Below are 22,450 nucleotides of genomic sequence, written 5' to 3'. Positions count from 1 at the left end.
GTAGACAAAGGAGAATCAGTGCTAAATACCTGGATTTTCAGAAAGCCTTTGCCACACATGAAGCTTCTTAACAACTCAAGAGCCCATGGTATTACAGGAGAGACACTAGCATTGATAAAAGCATTGGCTTGTTGGCAGGGAGCGAAGAGTGGGAACAAAGAGAGACTTTTCTGGTTGGCTGCCGGTGACCAGTGGTGTTCCACAGGAGTTTGTGTTGGGGCCACTTCCTTTAACATTACATGTCAATGATTTGGATGACGGAATTGATGGCTTTGTGGCTGAGGTTGTAGATGATACGAAGATAGGTGGAGGTCCAGGTAGTGTTGAGGAAGCAGAGAGGCTACAGAAGGACTTAGACAGATTAGGAGAAGTGGCAGATTGAATACAGTTTTGGGAAGTACATGGTCATGCATTTTGGTAGAAGAAATAAAAGAAAAGAATATTTTCTAAATGGAGAGAAAATTGAAAAATCTGAGGTGCAAAAGGACTTGGGAGTCCTTGTGCAGGATCCCCTAAAGGTTAACTAGCAGGTTGAGTCTGTGGTGAGGAAGGCAAATGCGATTTCAGCATTCATTTTGAGAGGACTGGAATATAAAAACAAGGATATAATGTTGGAACTTTATAAAGCATAGGGGAGACGTCACTTGGAGTATTGTGAGCCGCTTTATTTAAGAAGGTTGTGCTGACATTGGAGAGGGTTCAAAAGAGGTTTTCAAAATAATTCTGGGGTTGAAAGGCTCGTCATACAGAATGTTTGATGGCTTTGGGCCGGTACTCACTGGAATTCAGAACAATGAAGGGAATATCTCATTAAAACCTATCAAATGTTGAAAGGACTCGACAGAATGGATGTGGAGAGGATGTTTCCGATGGTGGGGGAGTGTAGGACGAGAGACCACAGCCTCAGGATACAGGGATGTCCATTTAGAACAGAGATGAGGACGAATTTCTTTAGACAGAGTGGTGAATCCGTGCAATTCGTTGCAACAGACATCTGTGGAGGCCACGTCCTTGGGTATCGTTAAGGCAGAGGTTGATAGATTCTTGATTATTTTCGGGCATGATAGGGGGAGAAAGCAGGAGGAAGGGACTGAGAGGGAAATGGGTCAGCCATGATGAAATGGTGGAGCAGACTCGATGGGACAAATGGCCTGATTCTTCTCCTATGTCTTATGGTTTGGTACGGCATTCCTCTTCAATGTTGCAACACTACTGCCCTCCCCCTCTGGCAGCTCATTCCAGGTTTCCCTCAGAGCACCTTTAAATCTCTCCCCTTTCATCTTGGATCTGATAGGATCTGTGTTGGATTGTGTTGGCGGGGTGAAGATACGTCTCAACCAAAGGAGGTGTAAGCACTTCCTGCTTCCGCTAGCCTGCAGGTCACCCTTCAACCCTTGGGGTAAAGACTGGGACTGTCCTCCTTAACCACACCCCGCTACAAGGTCGCACCTCATTCCCGCTCCAAAGAAAGCACAACTTTGTCGAGCCAACCGAACATAAATTAGGGGACCGCATCGTCGAGCACCTTAGAACCATCCGCAGAAAGTGAAGTTTCCCGGTGGCCAACCATTTCAATTTCTAACCCCATCCCAACATGTCCGTCCATGGCCTGATGAGGTTACCTCTCTCAGGGTGGAGGAGCAACACCTCACATCCTGTGTCGGCAGCCTCCAACCTGATGGCAGAAACATCAATTTCTCCAACGTCCCCTCGCCCTCCTTCTTCTTTGATTCCGCACTCTGGCCTCTTACCTCTTCTCCTCACCTGTTTCTCCCCTCCCCCTGGTGCCCCTCCTCCTTCCCTTTCCCCCACAGTCCACTCTCCTCTCCTTTTCCACCCATCACCTCCTAAGTTCTTGCCTCAAGCCCCACCCTTCCCTCACCTCTCAGGGTTAGTAAAGAAAAAGCAAAAAAAGAAAAGGGTCCATTTTGATGAAAAGTCTAATGTGCACAAGTTGGAGCTCACGGTTTCCCCTTCGCCGATCCTCCTTCCATCTGCCCCGGGCTTCGTCAGATCAGGGACCCGCTCTGGACCAAGTCCTACCACCTCTTCTCTCCGGAATCTACTCCCTTCATCTCACGCTGAACCAAAAACCCAGCTCACCACGGTGTCAGGCAGGAAAACACAACCCCTATCATTGGATGGCTCACATTCCAAAGACCCGTTATCTCTAACCATAACGCAAACACTGCTTCGTCAGAAAAACCATCACGTAAACAGTGCAACTTTTCCCGGGGTATCACAATGGCATATAGTTCTGGTCACCCCATTACAAGCTTTGCAGAGACCACAAGAGAGGGTTGCCCGGATGCTGCCTGGTTTAGAGGGCATGTGCTATCTAATGTTGCAGCTATATAGGACCCTGGTCAGACCCCACTTGGAGTACTGTGCTCAGTTCTGGTCGCCTCACTACAAGAAGGATGTGGAGACCATAGAAAGGGTGCAGAGGAGATTTACAAGGATGTTGCCTGGATTGGGGAGCATGCCTTATGAGAATAAATTGAGTGAACTCGACCTTTTCTCCTTGGAGCGACGGAGGATGAGAGGTGACCTGATAGAGGTGTATAAGATGATGAGAGGCATTGATCGTGTGGATAGTCAGAGGCTTTTCCCCAGGGCTGAAATGGTTGCTACAAGAGGACACAGGTTTAAGGTGCTGGGGAGTAGATACAGAGGAGATGTCAGGGGTAAGTTTGTTACTCAGAGAGTGGTGAGTGCATGGAATGGGCTGCTGGCAACGGTGGTGGAGGCGGATATGATAGGGTATTTTAAGAGACTTTTCGATAGGTACATGGAGCTAGAAAAATAGAGGGCTATGAGTAAGCCTAGTAATTTCTAAGGTGGGGATATGTTTGGCACAACTTTGTGGGCCGAAGGGCCTGTATTGTGCTGTAGCTATTCTATGCCTCTATGAGAGGCTGTACAAACTTGGGTTGATTTCTCTGGAGTGGCGGAGATGGAGGGGAGAGCAGATAGAGGTTTATAAGATTAAGAGGGGCAGAGATGTAGCGGATACTGTCATTTCCCCAGGTTGAACTGTCTAATACCAGACGGCATGTATTGAAAGTGAGAGGGGAAACCCACGATCACCACCTCACTACTTTTTAATTTCCATTTTTGAATTACTTATTTAACAACTTTATGTGATAATATCTATACGGTATCTCATTCACATTGTTTATCTAATATAGTATTGTACTGCTGCCACAAAGACAACGTGTCATGCACTTTGGTAGAAGAAATAAAAAGGATAAATAGACCATTTTGTCAACTGGAGAGAAAGTACAAAACTCTGAGACGCAAAGGGGTGTGGGAGTCTTCGTGCAGGATTCCCTACAGGTTCGTTTACAGGGGGATTGGGAGCTGAGGAAAGCAAATCCGATGTTGCCATCCATTTCAGGAGGACTGGAATATGGTAATGTGGAGGCTTTATAAAGCACTGGTGAAGCCTCACTTGGAGGTTTGGGCCCCTCATCTTGGAAAGGATGTGCTGAAACTGAAGGTGATCGGGGGTAAGTGGTGGGTGTGTGGAACGTCCTGCCAGGGGTGGTGTAGAGACAGATACATTAGGGACATTTAAGGTGATCGGGGGTAAGTGGTGGGTGTGTGGAACGTCCTGCCAGGGGTGGTGTAGAGACAGATACATTAGGGACATTTAAGGTGATCGGGGCTAAGTGGTGGGTGTGTGGAACGTCCTGCCAGGGGTGGTGTAGAGACAGATACATTAGGGACATTTAAGGTGATCGGGGCTAAGTGGTGGGTGTGTGGAACGTCCTGCCAGGGGTGGTGTAGAGACAGATACATTAGGGACATTTAAGGTGATCGGGGGTAAGTGGTGGGTGTGTGGAATGTCCTGCCAGGGGTGGTGTAGAGACAGATACATTAGGGACATTTAAGGTGATCGGGGCTAAGTGGTGGGTGTGTGGAACGTCCTGCCAGGGGTGGTGTAGAGACAGATACATTAGGGACATTTAAGGTGATCGGGGCTAAGTGGTGGGTGTGTGGAACGTCCTGCCATGGGTGGTGTAGAGACAGATACATTAGGGACATTTAAGGTGATCGGGGGTAGGTGGTGGGTTTGTGAAATGTCCTGCAGGAGGTGGTGTAGAGACAGATACATTAGGGACATTTCAGAGATATTTAGAAGTGAACTTCAATGTGATGATAGTGGAGGATGGAAACATTTGGTGGACAGATGGGATCAGGATAGCTGGTCACTTGATGTCTAATTTAATTGGGTCAGCACAACGTTGTGCACCAAACTGTGCCCTAGGGCATGTACCCCCGGCCCATCTGCCATCACCTCCGCAAATCTCCGGGTGGGCTGCAGAACGGGAGTCTGTAGTCCCTAGAGTCGGCGGCAGACAAACACAAGCAGTCACACCCAAGCTTCAGAACATTTTTATTGAGTCTTTGCAAAAGCCAAAAGAAAATGCAGAACTGATTTCAATTAAAGCCCAATCAAATGGGAAATCAGTGAGGATATGAGCCAATGCCAACCCATCATCCCACAAGGGAGACCACGCCAGTGAATAAAACAGCCAATACTCAATGGGCCGAATGGTCTAATTCTATTCCTGCGTCTTACGATCTAATCGATCAACTGCTTCCCAGTAAAAGATGTGGAGGGATCCCATTCATTCCCAAAGGGATCCATCCGTACCAGGGACCAACAGGAAGTGGTACCGACTTCTCCCCTTCCAACCAGCCTGCATTCCAATGGAACGCTCCTATACCAAGATGGATCCATTCCAATGAACCAATCATTCCCAACAGATGGTGTGGTAATTCTCCAATCCCGTCCCTACGTCGGCCTGGGGCCTCTGATTGGTGCAGCCCTGTGTGGGGTCAACACAAGAGCTCTGGTTATCTGGGCAGGGTCTCCCGACAACCCTAGGTGTTTCTCTCATGGATTGGACTGCAGGTCGGAGCGGTGGGGCTTGTGGGCCTGTCTGGCAGGGGCAGGAGGCTCCAGCTAGAGTGGCTGGATGACCGGGGGGCGCCACTGGAATAGTACCGAGGGATGGAGAGGTGAGATGGGGAATGGGAAGGTGGGGTGGGTGGGGAGGCACCCCCACTTGTCGAGAAAGGTTTGCTAAGCTGCGGTATTGGAGGTGTTCCTCCAGACGGCACACCGCCTTGGACCACCCAGGGCCGGCCGCGATTCGCCTCGGAGCTGCCGGCTAAACCACGGCAGTCATGGGGAATCTGTTCAGTCCGCAGACCTGCTCACCCCGGTAGATGCGGAAGTATCCCTGTCAAGGAGTAGAAAGGAGCGAGAGGTGAGGTCCTGTGGCCTGCCCCAAGAACATCGCAAACGACACATTTCACTGTCTGCTTCGACATACACGTGACTGATACAGATAATCTGTCATCTTAAACAAAGGTGCTGGAAGCCCAGAGCAACATAAAATGCTTACGGAACTCAGCATCTACGCAGAGGAATAGACAGTTTGACGTTTCGAGCTGACACCTTTTATCCGGATTTGGGATGAATGGTCTCTGTCCAAAGGAAGACCATTGAGAAGAAGATGATGAAGTCAGGTTGACAGTGGAGTAAACGGAATCACAGAAGCATGAGAGAGGAGCTGTCCGAAATTTATTGGAAGGGCACACTAGCAGGGGCGATGGCAAAACAGCAATGGCTGGAGTTCTGGAGGCAATTTAGAAGACGCAGGATAGGTACAGCTCAAGGATGAAGAAATATTCTATAGGAAGGGTGATGGAACTGTGGCTGACAAGGGAAGCCAAGGCCAACATAAAATCAAAGAGAGGGCATATAATGGAGCAAAAATTAGTGAGAAGTTGGAGCACTGGGAAGCTTTTAAATACCAACAGAAGGCAATTAAAAAACCACAAGGAAGGAAAAGATGAAATATGAAGGTAAGCTAGCCCATAATTTAAAAGATGATACATAAAGTTTTTTCAGACATAAAAGGAGTAAAAGATAGAGGAGACTAGATATTGGACCACTGCATAAATGATGCTGGTGAGGTAGTAATGGGGGACAAAGAAATGGCAGATGAACTTAATAGACATTTTGTATCAGTCTTCACTGTGGAAGACACTTGTAGAATGCCAAAAATTCATGAGTGTTCGGGGGTGTTGGCAGAAGTGAGTGTAATTACTATTACTAGGGAGAAGGTGCTTGGGAAACTGAAAGGTCTGAAGGTAGACAATTCACCTGGAGCAGATGGTGCACATCCCAGGGTTCTGAATGAGGTGGGTGAAGAGACTGTGGAGGCATTAGTAATGACCTTTCAAGAATTACTAGATTCTGGAATGGTTCCAGAAGGCTGTTAAATTGCAAATGTCACTCCGCTCTTCAAGAATGGAGAGAGGCAGAAGAAAGGAAACTATCGGCCAGTGAGCCTGGCCTCAGTGGTTGGGAAGGTGTTGGAGTCGATTGTCAAGGATGAGGTTTCGGGGTACTTGGAGGCACATGATAAAATAGGCCGTCGTCAGCATGTTTCCTCAAAATCGATGGATGTTGCTTACTTGGACTTTCACAGGGCCTTTGACAAGGTGCCACACAGAAGGCTGCTTAACAAAGCTTCCATGGAACTACAAGAAATATTCTAGCATGGATAGAAGATTGGCTGACAGGCAGGAGTGTTGCTGCACTGAGGAGATGACTAGGGTTGTGCCAGTCAGTTCAAGAACCAGATGGTTGAAGAGAAGTAGTTGTTCCTGAACCTGGATCTGTGGGACTTCAGGCTTCTGACCCTCCGAGGTCCGAGAAGATGGCACGGCTCGGATTGGGGGTGGGTAAGGTCTTTGATGGTGGATGCTGCCTTCCTGAGGCAGCCCCTCCTGTAGATACGACCGAAGGTGGGGAGGGATGTGTCAGTGATGAACCAAGCTGAGTCCGCCTCTCTCTGCCGTGATCGGGTCGGAGCAGGATGTGGACTGGGGCAAAAAGGTTATTTCACTCAGTGAGCAATGAGGGTCTGGAACCCCTCTCACGTTATACAGCATCGGGGACAAGCCCGAGAGCATTAAAGAACCAAAGGGGCCTGCGTTGGGTATTTGGGGGTGGGGGGATGGGACTAACAACACCTCTTCCAAACCAGCCGGGATAGGATGGAGCCAAAGGATTCAGTCCACGCAGTAATTCCCTGAGCTGACTTACGCTTTCGCCCCAGTTGCTTCCCCAGCTGTTCTTTATGATCCAGTAAGGCATCCTCCTTTCTGTAACACAGAAAAAAGAGTGGAGTCAGCATCCCATCGCCGTCCTCCGCAGTTCTGCTCGCATCTCTCCGGGGACCAGCGCCAGCGTGGAGTGGGAACTGACGGCAAGTGCCAAGGTCGGAGAGGGTCAAAGCCCGGCGGTAGACCCTGCTCACAGGGGGAGCCACAGCTGGGCACGCCGACGGGGTGGGCACCGGGACAGGGAGAGGAGTCGGGGGGATTTACTCTGGCAGTGGGAGGGGGAAGGGACTCACTGAACATTCAGCGATTAAACTGAAACAAGGAATACCAAACAAGTTAATCAGAAACGGCTTAAAATTTAATGTCTTAAAATAACATTCGTCAAGGTGTCTGAAAGATGAGGTAAAGGTGTGTGTGTGTGTGTGTGTGTGTGTGTGTGTGTGTGTGTGTGTGTGTGTGTGTGTGTGTGTGTGTGTGTGTGTGTGTGTAAATGAAATTTGCAAAAGGACATCCCCCACCCCCAACACCTCCGATACTCCAGTTTCCACCTACTACCCGAGGCCATGCAGGGTGAATGGGAAGATTGATCACTGCAGACTGCCCCCTTGATGTAAAGGTGAGGGTAGACTTTTGGGGAGCTGCTGGGAATGTTGGGGAGAGTATAAGCAGATCTGTATAGAGATGGTAAGTGGGATCAGGACATCATTTTAAGGTGATCGGGGGTAAGTGGTGGGTGTGTGGAACGTCCTGCCAGGGGTGGTGTAGAGACAGATACATTAGGGACATTTAAGGTGATTGGGGGTAAGTGGGGGGTATGTGGAACGTCCTGCCAGGGGTGGTGTAGAGACAGATACATTAGGGACATTTAAGGTGATCGGGGGTAAGTGGTGGGTGTGTGGAACGTCCTGCCAGGGGTGGTGTAGAGACAGATACATTAGGGACATTTAAGGTGATCGGGGGTAAGTGGTGGGTGTGTGGAACGTCCTGCCAGGGGTGGTGTAGAGACAGATACATTAGGGACATTTAAGGTGATCGGGGCTAAGTGGTGGGTGTGTGGAACGTCCTGCCAGGGGTGGTGTAGAGACAGATACATTAGGGACATTTAAGGTGATCGGGGGTAGGTGGTGGGTTTGTGAAATGTCCTGCAGGAGGTGGTGTAGAGACAGATACATTAGGGACATTTAAGAGACTCATAGACAGACAAAAGGATGATAAAAAAAAGGTAGGCACAACATTGTGGGCTGAAAGGCCTATACTGTGCTACAAAGTTCAACGCTCTGTGTTCGAAATGTACAGCTCAGAGGGCCGAGTCTCGAAGGGCAAGGATGGGTGGAGAGTACCTGATTTACAGAAATTTAATATTCTTCTTTAAAATGTATCTATTTTGGACATTTCAGTTGATTTTATTTTAAATTGAAGTACTGGTAACAGCAGACATGTGAGATTTACTCCCTTCATCACCACCAGTGTAGATTGGGTGCAGTGGTTTGCATGGATTCGATGGGCCGAAGCGTCTGTTTTTTGTGGGACTCACCGACTCCATACCCCACAATCAGGAGCACATGATTGAGTCTGGTGCTGGGGCACCAGGTGGGACGGAGGATGCCTCCCCTGTAGCCCTGGGTAAAGGAGAAAAAAGAAACAATTTGTATCCAAAGTCTGGTGCTGGACCCCGGAACGCCGTACGGCCATTAGATATCGGAGCAGACCTGGGACATTTGGATAGGGATATTGCTCTGTCATTCCATCGCAGCTGATCCAATTCCCTCGCAAACCCATTCTCTGGCCATCTCCCCGTAACACCTCATATCCTTACTAATCAAAAAACCATCATCCTCTGCTTTAAATACACCCAATGACTTGGCCTCCATTGCCGTCTGTGGCACTGAATTCCACAGATCTGTGTCCTCTGCTCCTAGGCTCCCCCAATATAGGAAACATCCTCTCCACATCCACTCTATTTCTGTCCTCTGGTCCTAGACACCCCCACTATAGGAAACATCCTCTCCACATCCACTCTATTTCTGTCCTCTGGTCCTAGACTCCCCCACTATAGGAAACATCCTCTCCACATCCACTCTATCTGTGTCCACTGGTCCTAGACTCCCCCACTATAGGAAACATCCTCTGCACACCCACTCTATCTGTGTCCTCTGGTCCTAGACTCCCCCACTATAGGAAACATCCTCTCCACATCCACTCTTTCAATGCCTTCAGATATTTCATAGGTTTCAATGAGACCTCCACCCCAAATTTTTCCTAACTCCACTGAGTAGGGGCCCAGAGCCATCAAGCACTCTTTGAACTTTAACCCCTTGATTCCCAGAATCATGCTGGTGACTCTCCTCAGAACCTCATGGGGAAGAGGTTGCGGGGTGGGGGTGGTGGGGGTGGCGGTGTGTTGGTCCGTGACACAGGAATGAGATCAGGTGTGGGCTGTGGGGGAGGGAGAGAGGGGATGTGAGGGAAGAAGAGGTGGAGAGGGGTGAGGGAGAGGGTGAGTGAGAGTTGAAGGTTGGGAGGAAGGTGGAGAGAGTGGGGAGGGCAAGGGGGAAGTAAGATGTGGGTAGAGAGCGGGAGAAAGGGAAGTATGTCGAGAGAGTTGGGAAGAGAAAGGGAGAGAGGAACGGTGAAAGCGAGAGGGGAGATAGAGAGGAGAGACTGCGAGAGATGTCAGGGTGGGTCTTTCCCTCAGAGTCTGAGGGTACGGAGCGGGCGGCTGCGGGGTGCCAGGTCGACAGGAGCCGGTGGTCACTGGGCTGACCCCGCGCTCTTTCCCAGTGCGCCGCAGCGACGTGCCCGGCACCGGGCTCTGAGGAGACGACGCTGTCCCAGGCACGGGCGGGTGCCGGTGCGCAGGCGGGAGAAAGCGGAGGCGGATCGGGCGGAGGGGGGGCTTACTTTCATCGCCACCGAGTTCATCATGATGATGATGGGTCCTCTGCTGGATACCCACCTCATCATTTCTGCAGGAGAGAAAGGGAAGCGTCACAAACAGGAAAGATGCGGCCCACCTCCCCAAACCCATCCCCGCCCACCATCCGAACGCCATGCGTTGCCTCGTTGTTGCACGGCAAGACGCTGGCCTGTCCGCTCGGCAACCCCCAACCATTTCCCACCGTCTCCAAACGCCACCCCTCCCCCAGCCACCACTGAGGGCTTTACCTCAGCTTCCTTGGGCACCACCCCCCACCCCACCCGCAGTAAAACCATGCCCACCCCTTGGGGCCCGGAGTCTCGAGCCCTTCCTCTCCTGCTACCGGCGCCGAAGGTGGGCAGACCGCCTGGCATGGTCTCGGTGGGTGGTAAACCGGGGGGGGGGGGGGGGCGTCCGCACTGACCCTCCACCCCCCAGGCGACTCACCATTCTCATGAGGCCTGATCATCCTGTAGGTCTGGACCCGGGCAATGACGCGGCTCTGCTGGAACCTGCACCGGTGCTTCGCCGCCCGGTAGGGATAGTCCCTGGCAGTCATCATCCCCCCTGTTAACAGAGGCCTACATTATCTCCGCTGTCTTCAGTTCTCCCAGGGAAACCCCCATCAATGCCCCGTGAGAAGAAGACCTCTCCCCGCCCCCAAGCCTGTGAGCCTGACCTTCCAGTCTCTCCTACTGATAGCAACACCCCTCGGGGTTCAGAACGCCCCAGACTCCAAACCAGTGGGTGACAGGGTCCCGGTGGGATTAAAGGACTGGGAATAGGGTCCCGGTGGGTTGTAAAGGACTGGGAATAGGGTCCCGGTGGGTTGTAAAGGACTGGGAATAGGGTCCCGGTGGGTTGTAAAGGACTGGGAATAGGGTCCCGGTGGGATTAAAGGGAGCGGGGGAGCGAGGAGGCCAATAGGATTGAAGAGAGCAGGAGACGGGGTCCCGGTGGGATTAACGCGAGTGGGAGGTGGGGTCCCAGTGGGATTAAAGGGTGTGGGAGATGAGGTCCCGGTGGTATTGATGCGATTGGGAGATGGTGTCCCAGTGGGAATAATGCGAGTGGGAGATGGGGTCCTGGTGGGAGTAAATGGAGCGGTGGGGGGGGGGGGTTCCTGGTGGGATTAAAAGGAGCGGGAGACAGGGTCCCAAGTGGGATTCAAAGGAGCAAGGGAAATATTACCAAATGAACCAGATGTTAAGTCATCCGGATTTGCAGAATATCGGAGAGCGGATTTTTCTCTGGATCAGCTTTGTGGAGACAAGAGGTGTGAAGTGAGAACGAGAACATAGGGAGGTTCTGAATCAGCAAAGACATTGAGTGGAGGAACAGGTTGGAAGGAAAGTGTGGCCTACACCTCTCCCTCTGTGACACAGAGTGAACACCGACCACACTCGTCCATCTTGATCGACTCAAGTTCTGTCCCCAGACCGGTCTCCGGGTGAATAAAAGTTACCCCCCACGTCCTCCATCCCAGAAACGGCCGTTCCATCCCCTCAGTGGCAAACCCCAGCCTCCCATCTTGTGAAGAAGAAATGGAAATGTTCTACAGGTCAGGCAGCATCCATGGAGAGAGAGAGAGAGAGAGAGAGACTGAGTCAACGTGTCACACTGGAGACCTGATATCGGTGCAGGGAGAGCTTGTGACGGGATATAGAGAGGAGAATTGAATGTGCCTGGATATAGTTTTGGGTTATTGATGCACTCAAATGTTCTGGGATCCCTTCTCTCCGAGATTTTTACAAATGACTTGGATGAGGAAGTGGAGGGATGGGTTAGTAAGTTTGCTGATGACAGAGTGGTTGGGGGTGTTGTGGAGGGCTGTCAGAGGTTACAGAGGGACATCGATAGGAAGCAAAACTGGGCTGAGAAGTGGCAGACGGAGTTCAATCCAACTGAGTGTGAGGTGATTCCTTTTGGCAGCTCAAATATGATGGCAGAATATCGTATTAATGGTAAGATTCTTGGCAGAGTGGAGATTCAGAGGGATCTTGGGGTCCGAGTCCATAGGACGCTCAAAGCTGCTGTGCAGGTTGACTCTGTGGTTAAGAAGGTGTACGGTGCATTGGTCAGTGTGGAGCAATTTCTCTTCTCTTATTCAACTTCTTCCATCAGGCCATCAGACTGCTTAATTCATTCTGACACAACTGCTATATTGACTGTCCTGTTGTACATTATATTTATTTTAAATTGCACATTACACATTTGAATATAACGTAGAGAATTTTACTCCTTGTCTATGTGAAGGGTATATGTAATAAAGTCAATTCAAGGCCCTCAGCTTCAGTGGGGGGGGGGCCAGGTCCCTGATTTACCATCCCCTGCAGAGTGGGAAGCTCGTGACGCCCTTCCTACACGGCCTTTCCCTGCTACGGGCCAGTCCTCGCACGCCAGGAGGGTTATCGGAGGGCTCGCTTACCCAGCTGCATGATGCTTCTGAAGGCGTTGTAGGGATAGCCACCACTACAGGCTCTGTCAAGGCGGTCACAATCCAGGAGCTCTGCGGACATAAACCAGAGGAGATTTCAGTCACAGGGAAGGCAGCGGCATTGTGAACTGTGTCCCATCCCGGGACGGTGGGAGGGGGCTCAGATCATTACCTTGCTCTGACATGCTCACCAGTTGCTTGGTCTTCAGGAACCACATGGACTCCAGGTTGGCGATGGATGCGAAGGCCCAGCAGGACCCGCAGCGCATCTGCAGGGAGAGAGAGCGCAGGGGCCCGTTTCAGTCCGTTCCTCTCACCACATTCCCCTCCCTGAGTTACCCTCCTCCATCCTTCAGTTCCCAACAACATCTGTGCCCATCCCAGACTGGGACAACAACATCTGTACCCACCCCAGCCTGGTAATCTATAACCTGTACCCATCCCAGACAGGTACTGTATAATCTGTACCCTTCCCAGACTGGTACAACAACATCTGTGCCCATCCCAGACTGGGACAACAATATCTGTACCCACCCCAGCCTGGTACTCTATAACCTGTACCCATCCCAGACAGGTACTGTATAATCTGTACCCATCCCAGACTGGTACAACAATATCTGTACCCACCCCAGCCTGGTACTCTATAACCTGTACCCATCCCAGACAGGTACTGTATAATCTGTACCCATCCCAGACTGGTACAACAATATCTGTACCCATCCCAGACTGGTAAAACAACATTTCTACCCATCCCAGACAGGTACTGTATAATCAGTACCCATCCCAGACTGGTACAACAATATCTGTACCCATCCCAGACTGGTAAAACAACATCTCTACCCACCCCAGACTGGTACTGTATAATCTGTACCCATCCCAGCGTGGTACTGTAAGATTTGTACCCACTATGGGAAACATCCTCTCCACATCCGCTCTATCTGTGCCCTCTGGTCCTAGACCCCCCCACTATAGGAAACATCCTCTCCACATCCACTCTATCTGTGTTCTCTGGTCCTAGACTCCCCACTATAGGAAACATCCTCTCCACATCCACTCTATCTGTGTCCTCTGGTCCAAGACTCCCCCACTATAGGAAATATCCTTTCCACGTACATACTGTCTCGGCTTGGTCAGTGGAGAGCGAGGGTCACTCTGTGTCTGACCCCGGGAGTGTGTGATGGGACGGTGTGGAGGGAGATTCACTCTGTGTCTGACCCAGGGAGTGTGTGATGGGAAGGTTTGGAGGGAGGGTCACTCTGTGTCTGAACCCGGGAGTGTGTGATGGGACGGTGTGGAGGGAAGTTCATTCTGTGACTGACCGCGAGGGTGTGTGATGGGACGGTGTGGAGGGTGGGTCACTCTGTGTCTGACCCCGGGAGTGTGTGATGCGACGGTGTGGAGGGAAGGTCATTCTGTGTCTGACCCCGAGGGTGTGTGATGGGACGGTGTGGAGGGAGGGTCTCTCTGTGTCTGACCCCGGGAGTGTGTGATGGGACGGTGTGTAGGGAGGGTCACTCTGTGTCTGACCCAGGGAGTGTGTGATCGGACGGTGTGGAGGGAAGGTCATTCTGTGTCTGACCCCGAGGGTGTGTGATGGGACGGTGTGGAGGGAGGGTCACTCTGTGTCTGACCCAGGGAGTGTGTGATGGTACGGTGTGGAGGGAGATTCACTCTGTGTCTGACCCAGGGAGTGTGTGATGGGACGGTGTGGACGGAGGATCACTCTGTGTCTGACCCTGAGGGTGTGTGATGGGACGGTGTGGAGGGAGCTTCACTCTGTGTCTGACCCCGGGAGTGTGTGATGGGACCGTGTGGAGGGAAGGTCACTCTGTGTCTGACCCAGCGAGTGTGTGATAGGACGGTGTGGAGGGAGGGTCACTCTGTGTCTGACTCCGGGAGTGTGTGATAGGACGGTGTGGAGGGTGGGCCACTCTGTGTCTGACCCCGGGAGTGTGTGGTGGGACGGTGTGGAGGGAGGGTCACTCTGTGTCTGACCCAGGGAGTGTGTGATGGGACGGTGTGGAGGGAGGGTCACTCTGTGTCTGACCCCGGGAGTGTGTGATGGGACAGTGTGGAGGGAGGGTCACTCTGTGTCTGACCCCGGGAGTGTGTGATGGGACGGTGTGGAGGGAGATTCACTCTGAGTCTGACTCCGGGAGTGTGAGATGGGACGGTGTGGAGGGAGGGTCACTCTGTGTCTGACCCCGTTAGTGTGTGATGGGACGGTGTGGAGGGAGGTTCACTTTGTGTCTGACCCAGGGAGTGTGTGATGGGCCGGTGTGGAAGGAGATTCACTCTGTGTCTGACTCCGGGAGTGTGTGATGGGACGGTGTGGAGGGAAGGTCATTCTGTGTCTGACCCCGAGGGTGTGTGATGGGACGGTGTGGAGGGAGGGTTACTCTGTGTCTGACCCAGGGAGTGTGTGATGGTACGGTGTGGAGGGAGATTCACTCTGTATCTGACCCAGGGAGTGTGTGATGGGACGGTGTGGAGGGAAGGTCACTCTGTGTCTGACCCCGGGGGTGTGTGATGGGACGGTGTGGAGGGAGATTCACTCTGTGTCTGACCCAGGGAGTGTGTAATGGGCCGGTGTGGAGGGAGGGTCACTCTGTGTCTGACCCCGGGAGTGTGTGATGGGACGGTGTGGAGGGAGATTCACTCTGTGTCTGACCCAGGGAGTGTGTAATGGGCCGGTGTGGAGGGAGGGTCACTCTGTGTCTGACCCCGGGAGTGTGTGATGGGACGGTGTGGAGGGAGGGTCACTCTGTGTCTGACGCAGAGAGTGTGTGATGGGACGGTGTGGAGGGAGCTTCACTCTGTGTCTGACCCCGGGAGTGTGTGATGGGACGGTGTGGAGGGAGGGTTACTCTGTGTCTGACCCAGGGAGTGTGTGATGGGACGGTGTGGAGGGAGGGTCACTCTGTGTCTGACCCCGGGAGTGTGTGATGGGACGGTGTGGAGGGAGCTTCACTCTGTGTCTGACCCCGGGAGTGTGTGATGGGACGGTGTAGAGGGAAGGTCACTCTGTGTCTGACCCAGCGAGTGTGTGATAGGACGGTGTGGAGGGAGATTCACTCTGTGTCTGACCCAGGGAGTGTGTGATGGGACGGTGTGGAGGGAGGGTCACTCTGTGTCTGACTCCGGGAGTGTGTGATGGGACGGTGTGGAGGGAGGGTCACTCTGTGTCTGACCCTGGGAGTGTGTGATGGGACGGTGTGGAGGGAGGGTCACTCTGTGTCTGACTCCGGGAGTGTGTGATGGGACGGTGTGGAGGGAGGGTCACTCTGTGTCTGACCCTGGGAGTGTGTGATGGGACGGTGTGGAGTGAAGGTCACTCTGTGTCTGACCGAGCGAGTGTGTGATGGGACGGTGTGGAGGGAGGGTCACTCTGTGTCTGACCCCGGGAGTGTGTGATGGGACGATGTGGAGGGAGGTTCACTCTGTGTCTGACCCAGGGAGTGTGTGATGGGTCGGTGTGGAGGGGGGGTCACTCTTTGTCTGACCCCGGGAGTGTGTGATGGGATGGTGTGGAGGGAAGCTCACTCTGTGTCTGACCCCGGGAGTGTGTGATGGGATGGTGTGGAGGGAGATTCACTCTGTGTCTGACCCCGGGAGTGTGTGATGGGACGGTGTTGAGGCAGCTTCACCCTGTGTCTGACCCATCTCATTGACATCTTCTCCCTCCTGCAGTCTCAGTTCCCGCGACATCTCATCAAGCAGGGACTTGGCCGGTCGTAGTTTGGGACGTACCTGGTTTTTGACTGAAGTTACCGCACCACAACTTCGCCAGTCCACTTGCCGACGTATCCGACAGTTCTCGATTGGCTCGGCCACCGGCACCTTTGCCATTTCCTGCATCCAGGACGTGTCGTTCATCATTGATGGGTTTAGGTAGAACTGCTCGAATTCTTCGTCTGAGGAGAGGGGAATGAAGACAATTACCGACCGTTTCTGCCCAGGCACCTTGGGCTGTGGTCAGCTCAGGGAGCGTATAACGAACCGTGGTGGGCAAGATTCAATTTCAGATGGACTGGGAATGCTGGGGGTCTGTTTTGATGGGATCGGGGTGTTTCAGACGAAGCTGGAGAGTGTACGGCTCCTTACAGGCAGCGACAGGAACTGGCCCCCTACCGGCCTCCGCCGTGCTATCGTGCCACGTCTTGGCCAAAGGAGGCCATTTGGCCCATTGCTTTATGCCAGCCCCAGAACCTCACCGGTGTCTCTTGGCCCAGAGCCCCAGGGAGAATGGAACCTCTCTCCAGCCCCATCCAGACCCTTTAAAAGTCCTGATTGTTCCAAAGTCCACCCTGGCCGGATGTTAGAGATCAACTCTGCTGGCTAATGCAGCATTCCCCCAACATACTAACCCTAACCAACCATCTTCAGACCGCGGGAGGAAGCCAGGACACGGGGAAGATCCCCCTGTGGTCACGGGGATTCGTACCGACAGTGACGGGGGTGCAACCCCGTTCTCACATTCTCACTGCTGTGAAGAGTTGGACTCACCGTTGTGCCTCCGAGCTGCTCGGTGGCCAAGGCTGTGGTCAGGACCGTCCACCCCACTCTCCGAGTGAACAGGTGACTCCAACCTGACCCCCCAGAGCGGGCATCGGTCCGTGGAGTGTCCACTTGTACGTAGCAGCTTCCCTGCGTGTCCCTGTCTCGGTTCAATAGGACAGAGCAGAGCACAGCTCAGGGACAGACCCTGCACTGCGTCTTGTTGGTGCCAAGTTTAACTCGCTTTATCCGCCTGCACAGGCTCCACATCCCTCCATTCCCTGCGAGTCCGTGTGCACGGGATCCACATCCCTCCATTCCCTGCGAGTCCGTGTGCACGGGATCCACATCCCTCCACTCCCTGCGAGTCCGTGTGCACGGGATCCACATCCCTCCATTCCCTGCGTGTCCGTGTGCACGGGATCCACATCCCTCCATTCCCTGCGAGTCCGTGTGCACGGGATCCACATCCCTCCATTCCCTGCTTGTCCGTGTGCACGGGATCCACATCCCTCCATTCCCTGCGTGTCCGTGTGCACGGGATCCACATCCCTCCATTCCCTGCGAGTCCATGTGCACGGGATCCACATCCCTCCATTCCCTGCGAGTCCGTGTGCACAGGCTCCACATCCCTCCATTCCCTGCGAGTCCGTGTGCACGGGATCCACATCCCTCAATTCCCTGCGTGTCCCACAGGGAGACACAGGGGGTGGAGCCGGTACCTCAGTGACCTAGAGACCCGGGTTCGATTCCAGCCTCCAGCGTTGTATGAATTACTCACCGTAAATTCCCCAGTATGTGGGAGAGATTGATGGGAACGTGGGGTGGGAGGGTGGTGTAAATCGAGGTTAATGGTCAGCACTGATTTAATGGGCCAAAGGGCAGGTCGAGATTCAAACTGCACAGACATAGAGAGTGGGTGCTGTGCAGTGTGAAAGGACCGGCCCCTCCCAGAGCCGAACCGGTGGGTGTCACACCGGGCACCCGGTACCTGTCATGTCACTGAATTTGGTGACTCCATGCTCGGCCGTTCCTTTGTCTTCGTCCTCCATCACCTGCGCTTTCTTCATGTTCTCCACAAAGATCTGGAAACGGCGATTCTCTTCTGCCGAGAGAGAAGGAGTGTGTAAGTAGAGAGAGGAGAGAGAAGAGATGAAGAGAGAGAGAGAGAAAGGGGATTTGAGGAAAGAGACAGGAAGTGTGTGAGGAGAGAGAAGGGGGCGGAAATGAGTGTGTGAATTGAGGGGGAGAGAGAGAGACAGAGTGTGTGAGGAGAGACAGAGAAGGGGTTGGGGGATGAGTGTGTGACAGAGGGGAAGAGATAAGGAGGTGAGAGATGGAAAGTGTGTGTGGGAAGAGAGAGAAAGTGAGAGGTGAGAGGTGAGAGAATGAGTGTGGGAGGAGGAGGAAGAGAGGGTGAATGTGTAAGAGAGAGCAGGACAGAGAAAGAGGGAGTGGGGGAGAGTTCAGCTCCTGACAGGGGTGTAGAAGAGGGTATTGGTGCCCAGTAGAAACCTCCGTTCCTCCACCACTCTCTCCCTCCCCACTCCCGTTCCCCGACCCCCTTCTCCCCATCCCTTCCCGGGACAGAACGAGCCGGGCGCCCCTCACCTTCCTCTCCGGCATAACTCTTGTTGTAAGCCACTTTGAACTCTTCGAGATCGGATCGCATTTGGAACTGGCGACGGAAGAAGTTCCGTTAGTCGGGAATCTGCTTCCCTTAATCCGTGTCGGTGGGAACCGCTGGGAAGGGCATCCCAGCCCTGACCAGTGAATCCCACCGTCAACCAGACCCCCCCCCCACTGCGGACAAGGGGCCAGGGAGGTGTGGGTGGAGGCAGAGGAGAAGGATGGGGTGAGGGGTAGGGGACAGGGAGGGGATGGGGATGGGGAGGGGAAGGTAGAGAGACTGAAGAGAAAGGGGAGGCGAGGGGGTCAGGGGGAGAGGGGAGGGGAGAGAGGAGAAGGAGAGGATGGAAGTGGGAGGGGAGAGGAGGGAAGGGAGATAGATAGGGAGGGGAGGTGGGATGGGGACGAGTAACAAAAAGTTGCGGAGGGAGAGGTGATTGTCTGTGAGGGGCTGGAGGAGGGAGTGGAGTTTGAGTAAGAGGGTGAGGATGAGGGTGTGAAGGGAGGGGAGACGGGTGCAGAGTTTGAAACGGGATGAGAGGAACCGAGAGGTATGGGAGGTGTTGTTGGATGTGGTGAGGAGCTTCTGCCAGAGGGGGGACACAGGTTTAGGTTGAGTGTTGAAAGGATGAAAAGGAACCTGAGGGGTAACTTCTACACACAGGGGGTGCTGAATCATGGGACGAGCTGCCGGGTGAGGTAAGGGTGAGCCGGATTACTCCCAGGGCAGTTTGACACATCCATGGTCAGGAGGGACCGGGATGGGTCAGCACCGAACGCAAGGCAGGCAGCGTGGTCAGCAGCGACTGGTTGGGCCGAATGGCCTGTCCCTCCGAGACCCGCAGCGTTGAGACGCTCCAGCACCAACGCTGTTCAGAAGCCGCCTCGGCTGCCTGGTGTCCCCAGTCGTAGGAGAGGGCGTCCGCCGGGGTCCCGACGTCCCGCTCCGAAACGGCCGAGGGGACCTCAGGGTCAGCGCGCCTCACTCACCATCTCCTCGTCCTCCTCATCATCTGGCAGAACCGCCAGGGAGGAGCACCGCGACGGGACGAGCTGGGTCGCCACCAGGCAGGCGACGAGGAGCCGGAACATTCTGATATCCGCACTCGATACCGGACAACAGAACAGGATCTGGAGTCGGGGTGAGAGTGAGAAAACAATTTAGAACCAGTGGGTGGCTCGGAAAACTGCACAAGGGTCGCCCCCTTGCGTACCACCCCACCGCAGCGTGAAGCCTCCTGCTGACCGCTCCCCACAGCGCAGACCTCCCTGCCTCAGAATGGAGAACCATCATCACTCCTCTGACCATTAGGAACCCCCTCCTTCCCTCCCGTCCCCTCCCACTCAAACCCTTCCCATGGTGCGGATACGCCTCTCACCAGCACTGCTCCCCCACCCTCACACAGTACAGAGATCGTTCCTCATTTGCCCCTCCCGCAGTGCGGTGATCCCATCTCCCTGACACTCCGGGAGGGCAGATCTCCCTTAATCCCCACCTCCGGTGCAGAGATCCCTCCTCACCGGCGCCTCCCTCAGCACTGACACCAGGAGCGCCTCTCTGGACTGGGCTGGCGGAGCGGAGGGTGTTGTGGGTGGGGGAGAGGGGAGCCCTCAAAGTTCTCCCGGGACGGTGAATGACTGAGAGGGAGATGGACATCCTACGCCCCTCCCTTCAGACTGTCCCCGTTCCAGGAAGCCAGTCTCTCCAAGGATGGACACCGGCCAGTCCTGACAGCGTGCTCACTCACCGCACTCGTTCGGACAACTCCAGCCGCTGTGGTGAACCGTCCACCGTCTCTTATAGTCCCTGCCTGGCCCCTTCCCCCCCCCCCCCCCATCTGATCCTATCACCCCTCCGTCCAACGGACACCCCGCACTCATAAGGTCCTGAACGATGTTACAATCCCACTTCCCCCTTCCACCAACGGTCACCCGTCATCGCCCCACTTCCCCCGCCATCCCGAGCTGCTCAGGACGTTAGTGACCCCTCTCCTCGGCCCTCGCTACTGAATCAGGAGTCCATGTTGCTCTGCCCCAGGAGCCATGGAACTCGTTACCACTGTCCACTGTGCAGGCAAACTCACTGAGTGAATTTAGAGCGGAGGTCGATAAGTTCTTGTTTAGATTGTGCGTTAAGGGTTTCAGGGAGGAGACAGGAGATGGGGTTGAGAGGGATAATAAATCATCCATGGTGGGAAAGAGGAGCAGACTGGATGGGCTGAATGGCCTAATTCAGCTCCTATGCCTTGTGGCCTTAAGGAATCATAACCACCCCGACCCTGAGCCAAACCAAGCATAGACGGAGTCAAGTTTAATGCAGCGCCCACGAACCCCTGTGTGTACGGGTGCCATCGGGAAGGAGGTACAGGAGCATCAGGTCCCACACCACCAGGTTCAGGAACAGTTATTACCCCTTAACCATCAGGCTCCTGAACCAGTGAGGATAACCTCAACTCTGAACTGATTCCATCGGGAAGGAGGTACAGGAGCCTCAGGTCCCACACCACCAGGTTCAGCAACAGTTATTACCCCTCAACCATCAGGCTCCTGAACCAGTGAGGATAACCTCAACTCTGAACTGATTTCATCGGGAAGGAGGTACAGGAGCCTCAGGTCCCACACCACCAGGTTCAGGAACAGTTATTACCCCTCAACCATCAGGCTCCTGAACCAGTGAGGATAACCTCAACTCTGAACTGATTCCATCGGGAAGGAGGTACAGGAGCCTCAGGTCCCACACCACCAGGTTCAGGAACGGTTATTACCCTCAACCATCAGGCTCCTGAACCAGTGAGGATAACCTCAACTCTGAACTGATTCCATCGGGAAGGAGGTACAGGAGCCTCAGGTCCCACACCACCAGGTTCAGCAACAGTTATTACCCCTCAACCATCAGGCTCCTGAACCAGTGAGGATAATCTCAACTCTGAACTGATTCCATCGGGAAGGAGGTACAGGAGCCTCAGGTCCCAAACCACCAGGTTCAGGAACAGTTATTACCCCTCAACCATTAGGCTCCTGAACCAGTGAGGATAACCTCAACTCTGAACTGATTCCATCGGGAAGGAGGTACAGGAGCCTCTGGTCCCACACCATCAGGTTCAGGAATGGTTATTACTCCCCCATCCATCAGGCTCCTGAATTAGAGGGGATAAATTCACTCACCCCAACAGCTGAACTGATTTCACAACCTGCAGTCTCACGTTGAACGACTCAACAACTCGTGTTCTCAGTATTACTTGTTTATTTGTGTAGTTTGTCCTCTCTTGCACATGGGTTGCTTGTCAGTCCGAGTGTACTGTTTTGTTTTGTCGTTCCACTGTGAGCGCGCACAAGGAAGGGAATCTTAGGGTTGTAACTGGTTACCTACACATACTTTGATAATAGGTTCAATTGCTTGCTTGCAGCAGCCTCAAAGAAGCATTGCCTGAATGTTGACAAAAAGAGTACAAAATATGCAAAATGATGCAAATAAAAGCACAACTAAAGGGCATCTAGATCTCAGGAACTTATATGTACTTTGATGGTAAATTTATTTCGAGTTTTGAACAAAGACACTTTGAATTTCCGGAATGATACTGGGCTGCTCCAAATGCTTCATCCAGAAGTTTGTGATCCTACCACAGCAATGGGCCATGTCTGAATGACAAGGTGAACGACTGCGGGTGGGAGGCAGAGAGAACAGTCACATCGTTCAAAGTCCAAAATAACTTTATGATACCAGTCGAGAAATGTCACCATACAGCCCGTGAGATTCACACATCGTACACAGAACCCTGAGATTCACACGTAAACATACACAACGCTAAGATTCACAC

The 22,450-nt window shown here is 53.2% G+C and overlaps 1 protein-coding gene across 1 annotated transcript; it reads right to left on the bottom strand.

Moving 5' to 3' along the window:
- Positions 1 to 4,385: 4,385 nt before the first annotated feature.
- On the bottom strand, positions 4,386 to 20,446 carry LOC140717822 (cathepsin L-like). The gene is made up of 12 exons (XM_073031544.1): positions 20,381 to 20,446; positions 19,623 to 19,763; positions 18,615 to 18,681; positions 17,995 to 18,108; positions 16,257 to 16,420; positions 12,679 to 12,775; positions 12,498 to 12,578; positions 10,517 to 10,636; positions 10,054 to 10,118; positions 8,687 to 8,771; positions 7,133 to 7,191; positions 4,386 to 5,255 (listed from the first exon to the last, which is right to left on the bottom strand). Exons 2-12 carry the CDS (start codon positions 19,722 to 19,724, stop codon positions 5,184 to 5,186), a joined length of 1,026 nt encoding a protein of 341 aa, XP_072887645.1. The 5' UTR covers positions 19,725 to 19,763; positions 20,381 to 20,446; the 3' UTR covers positions 4,386 to 5,183.
- Positions 20,447 to 22,450: the final 2,004 nt, after the last annotated feature.

This window comes from Hemitrygon akajei, chromosome 28 (assembly GCF_048418815.1).
Source record: "Hemitrygon akajei chromosome 28, sHemAka1.3, whole genome shotgun sequence".
NCBI classification, from domain to species: domain Eukaryota; kingdom Metazoa; phylum Chordata; class Chondrichthyes; order Myliobatiformes; family Dasyatidae; genus Hemitrygon; species Hemitrygon akajei.
This window is presented reverse-complemented; position numbering and strand designations above follow the sequence as displayed.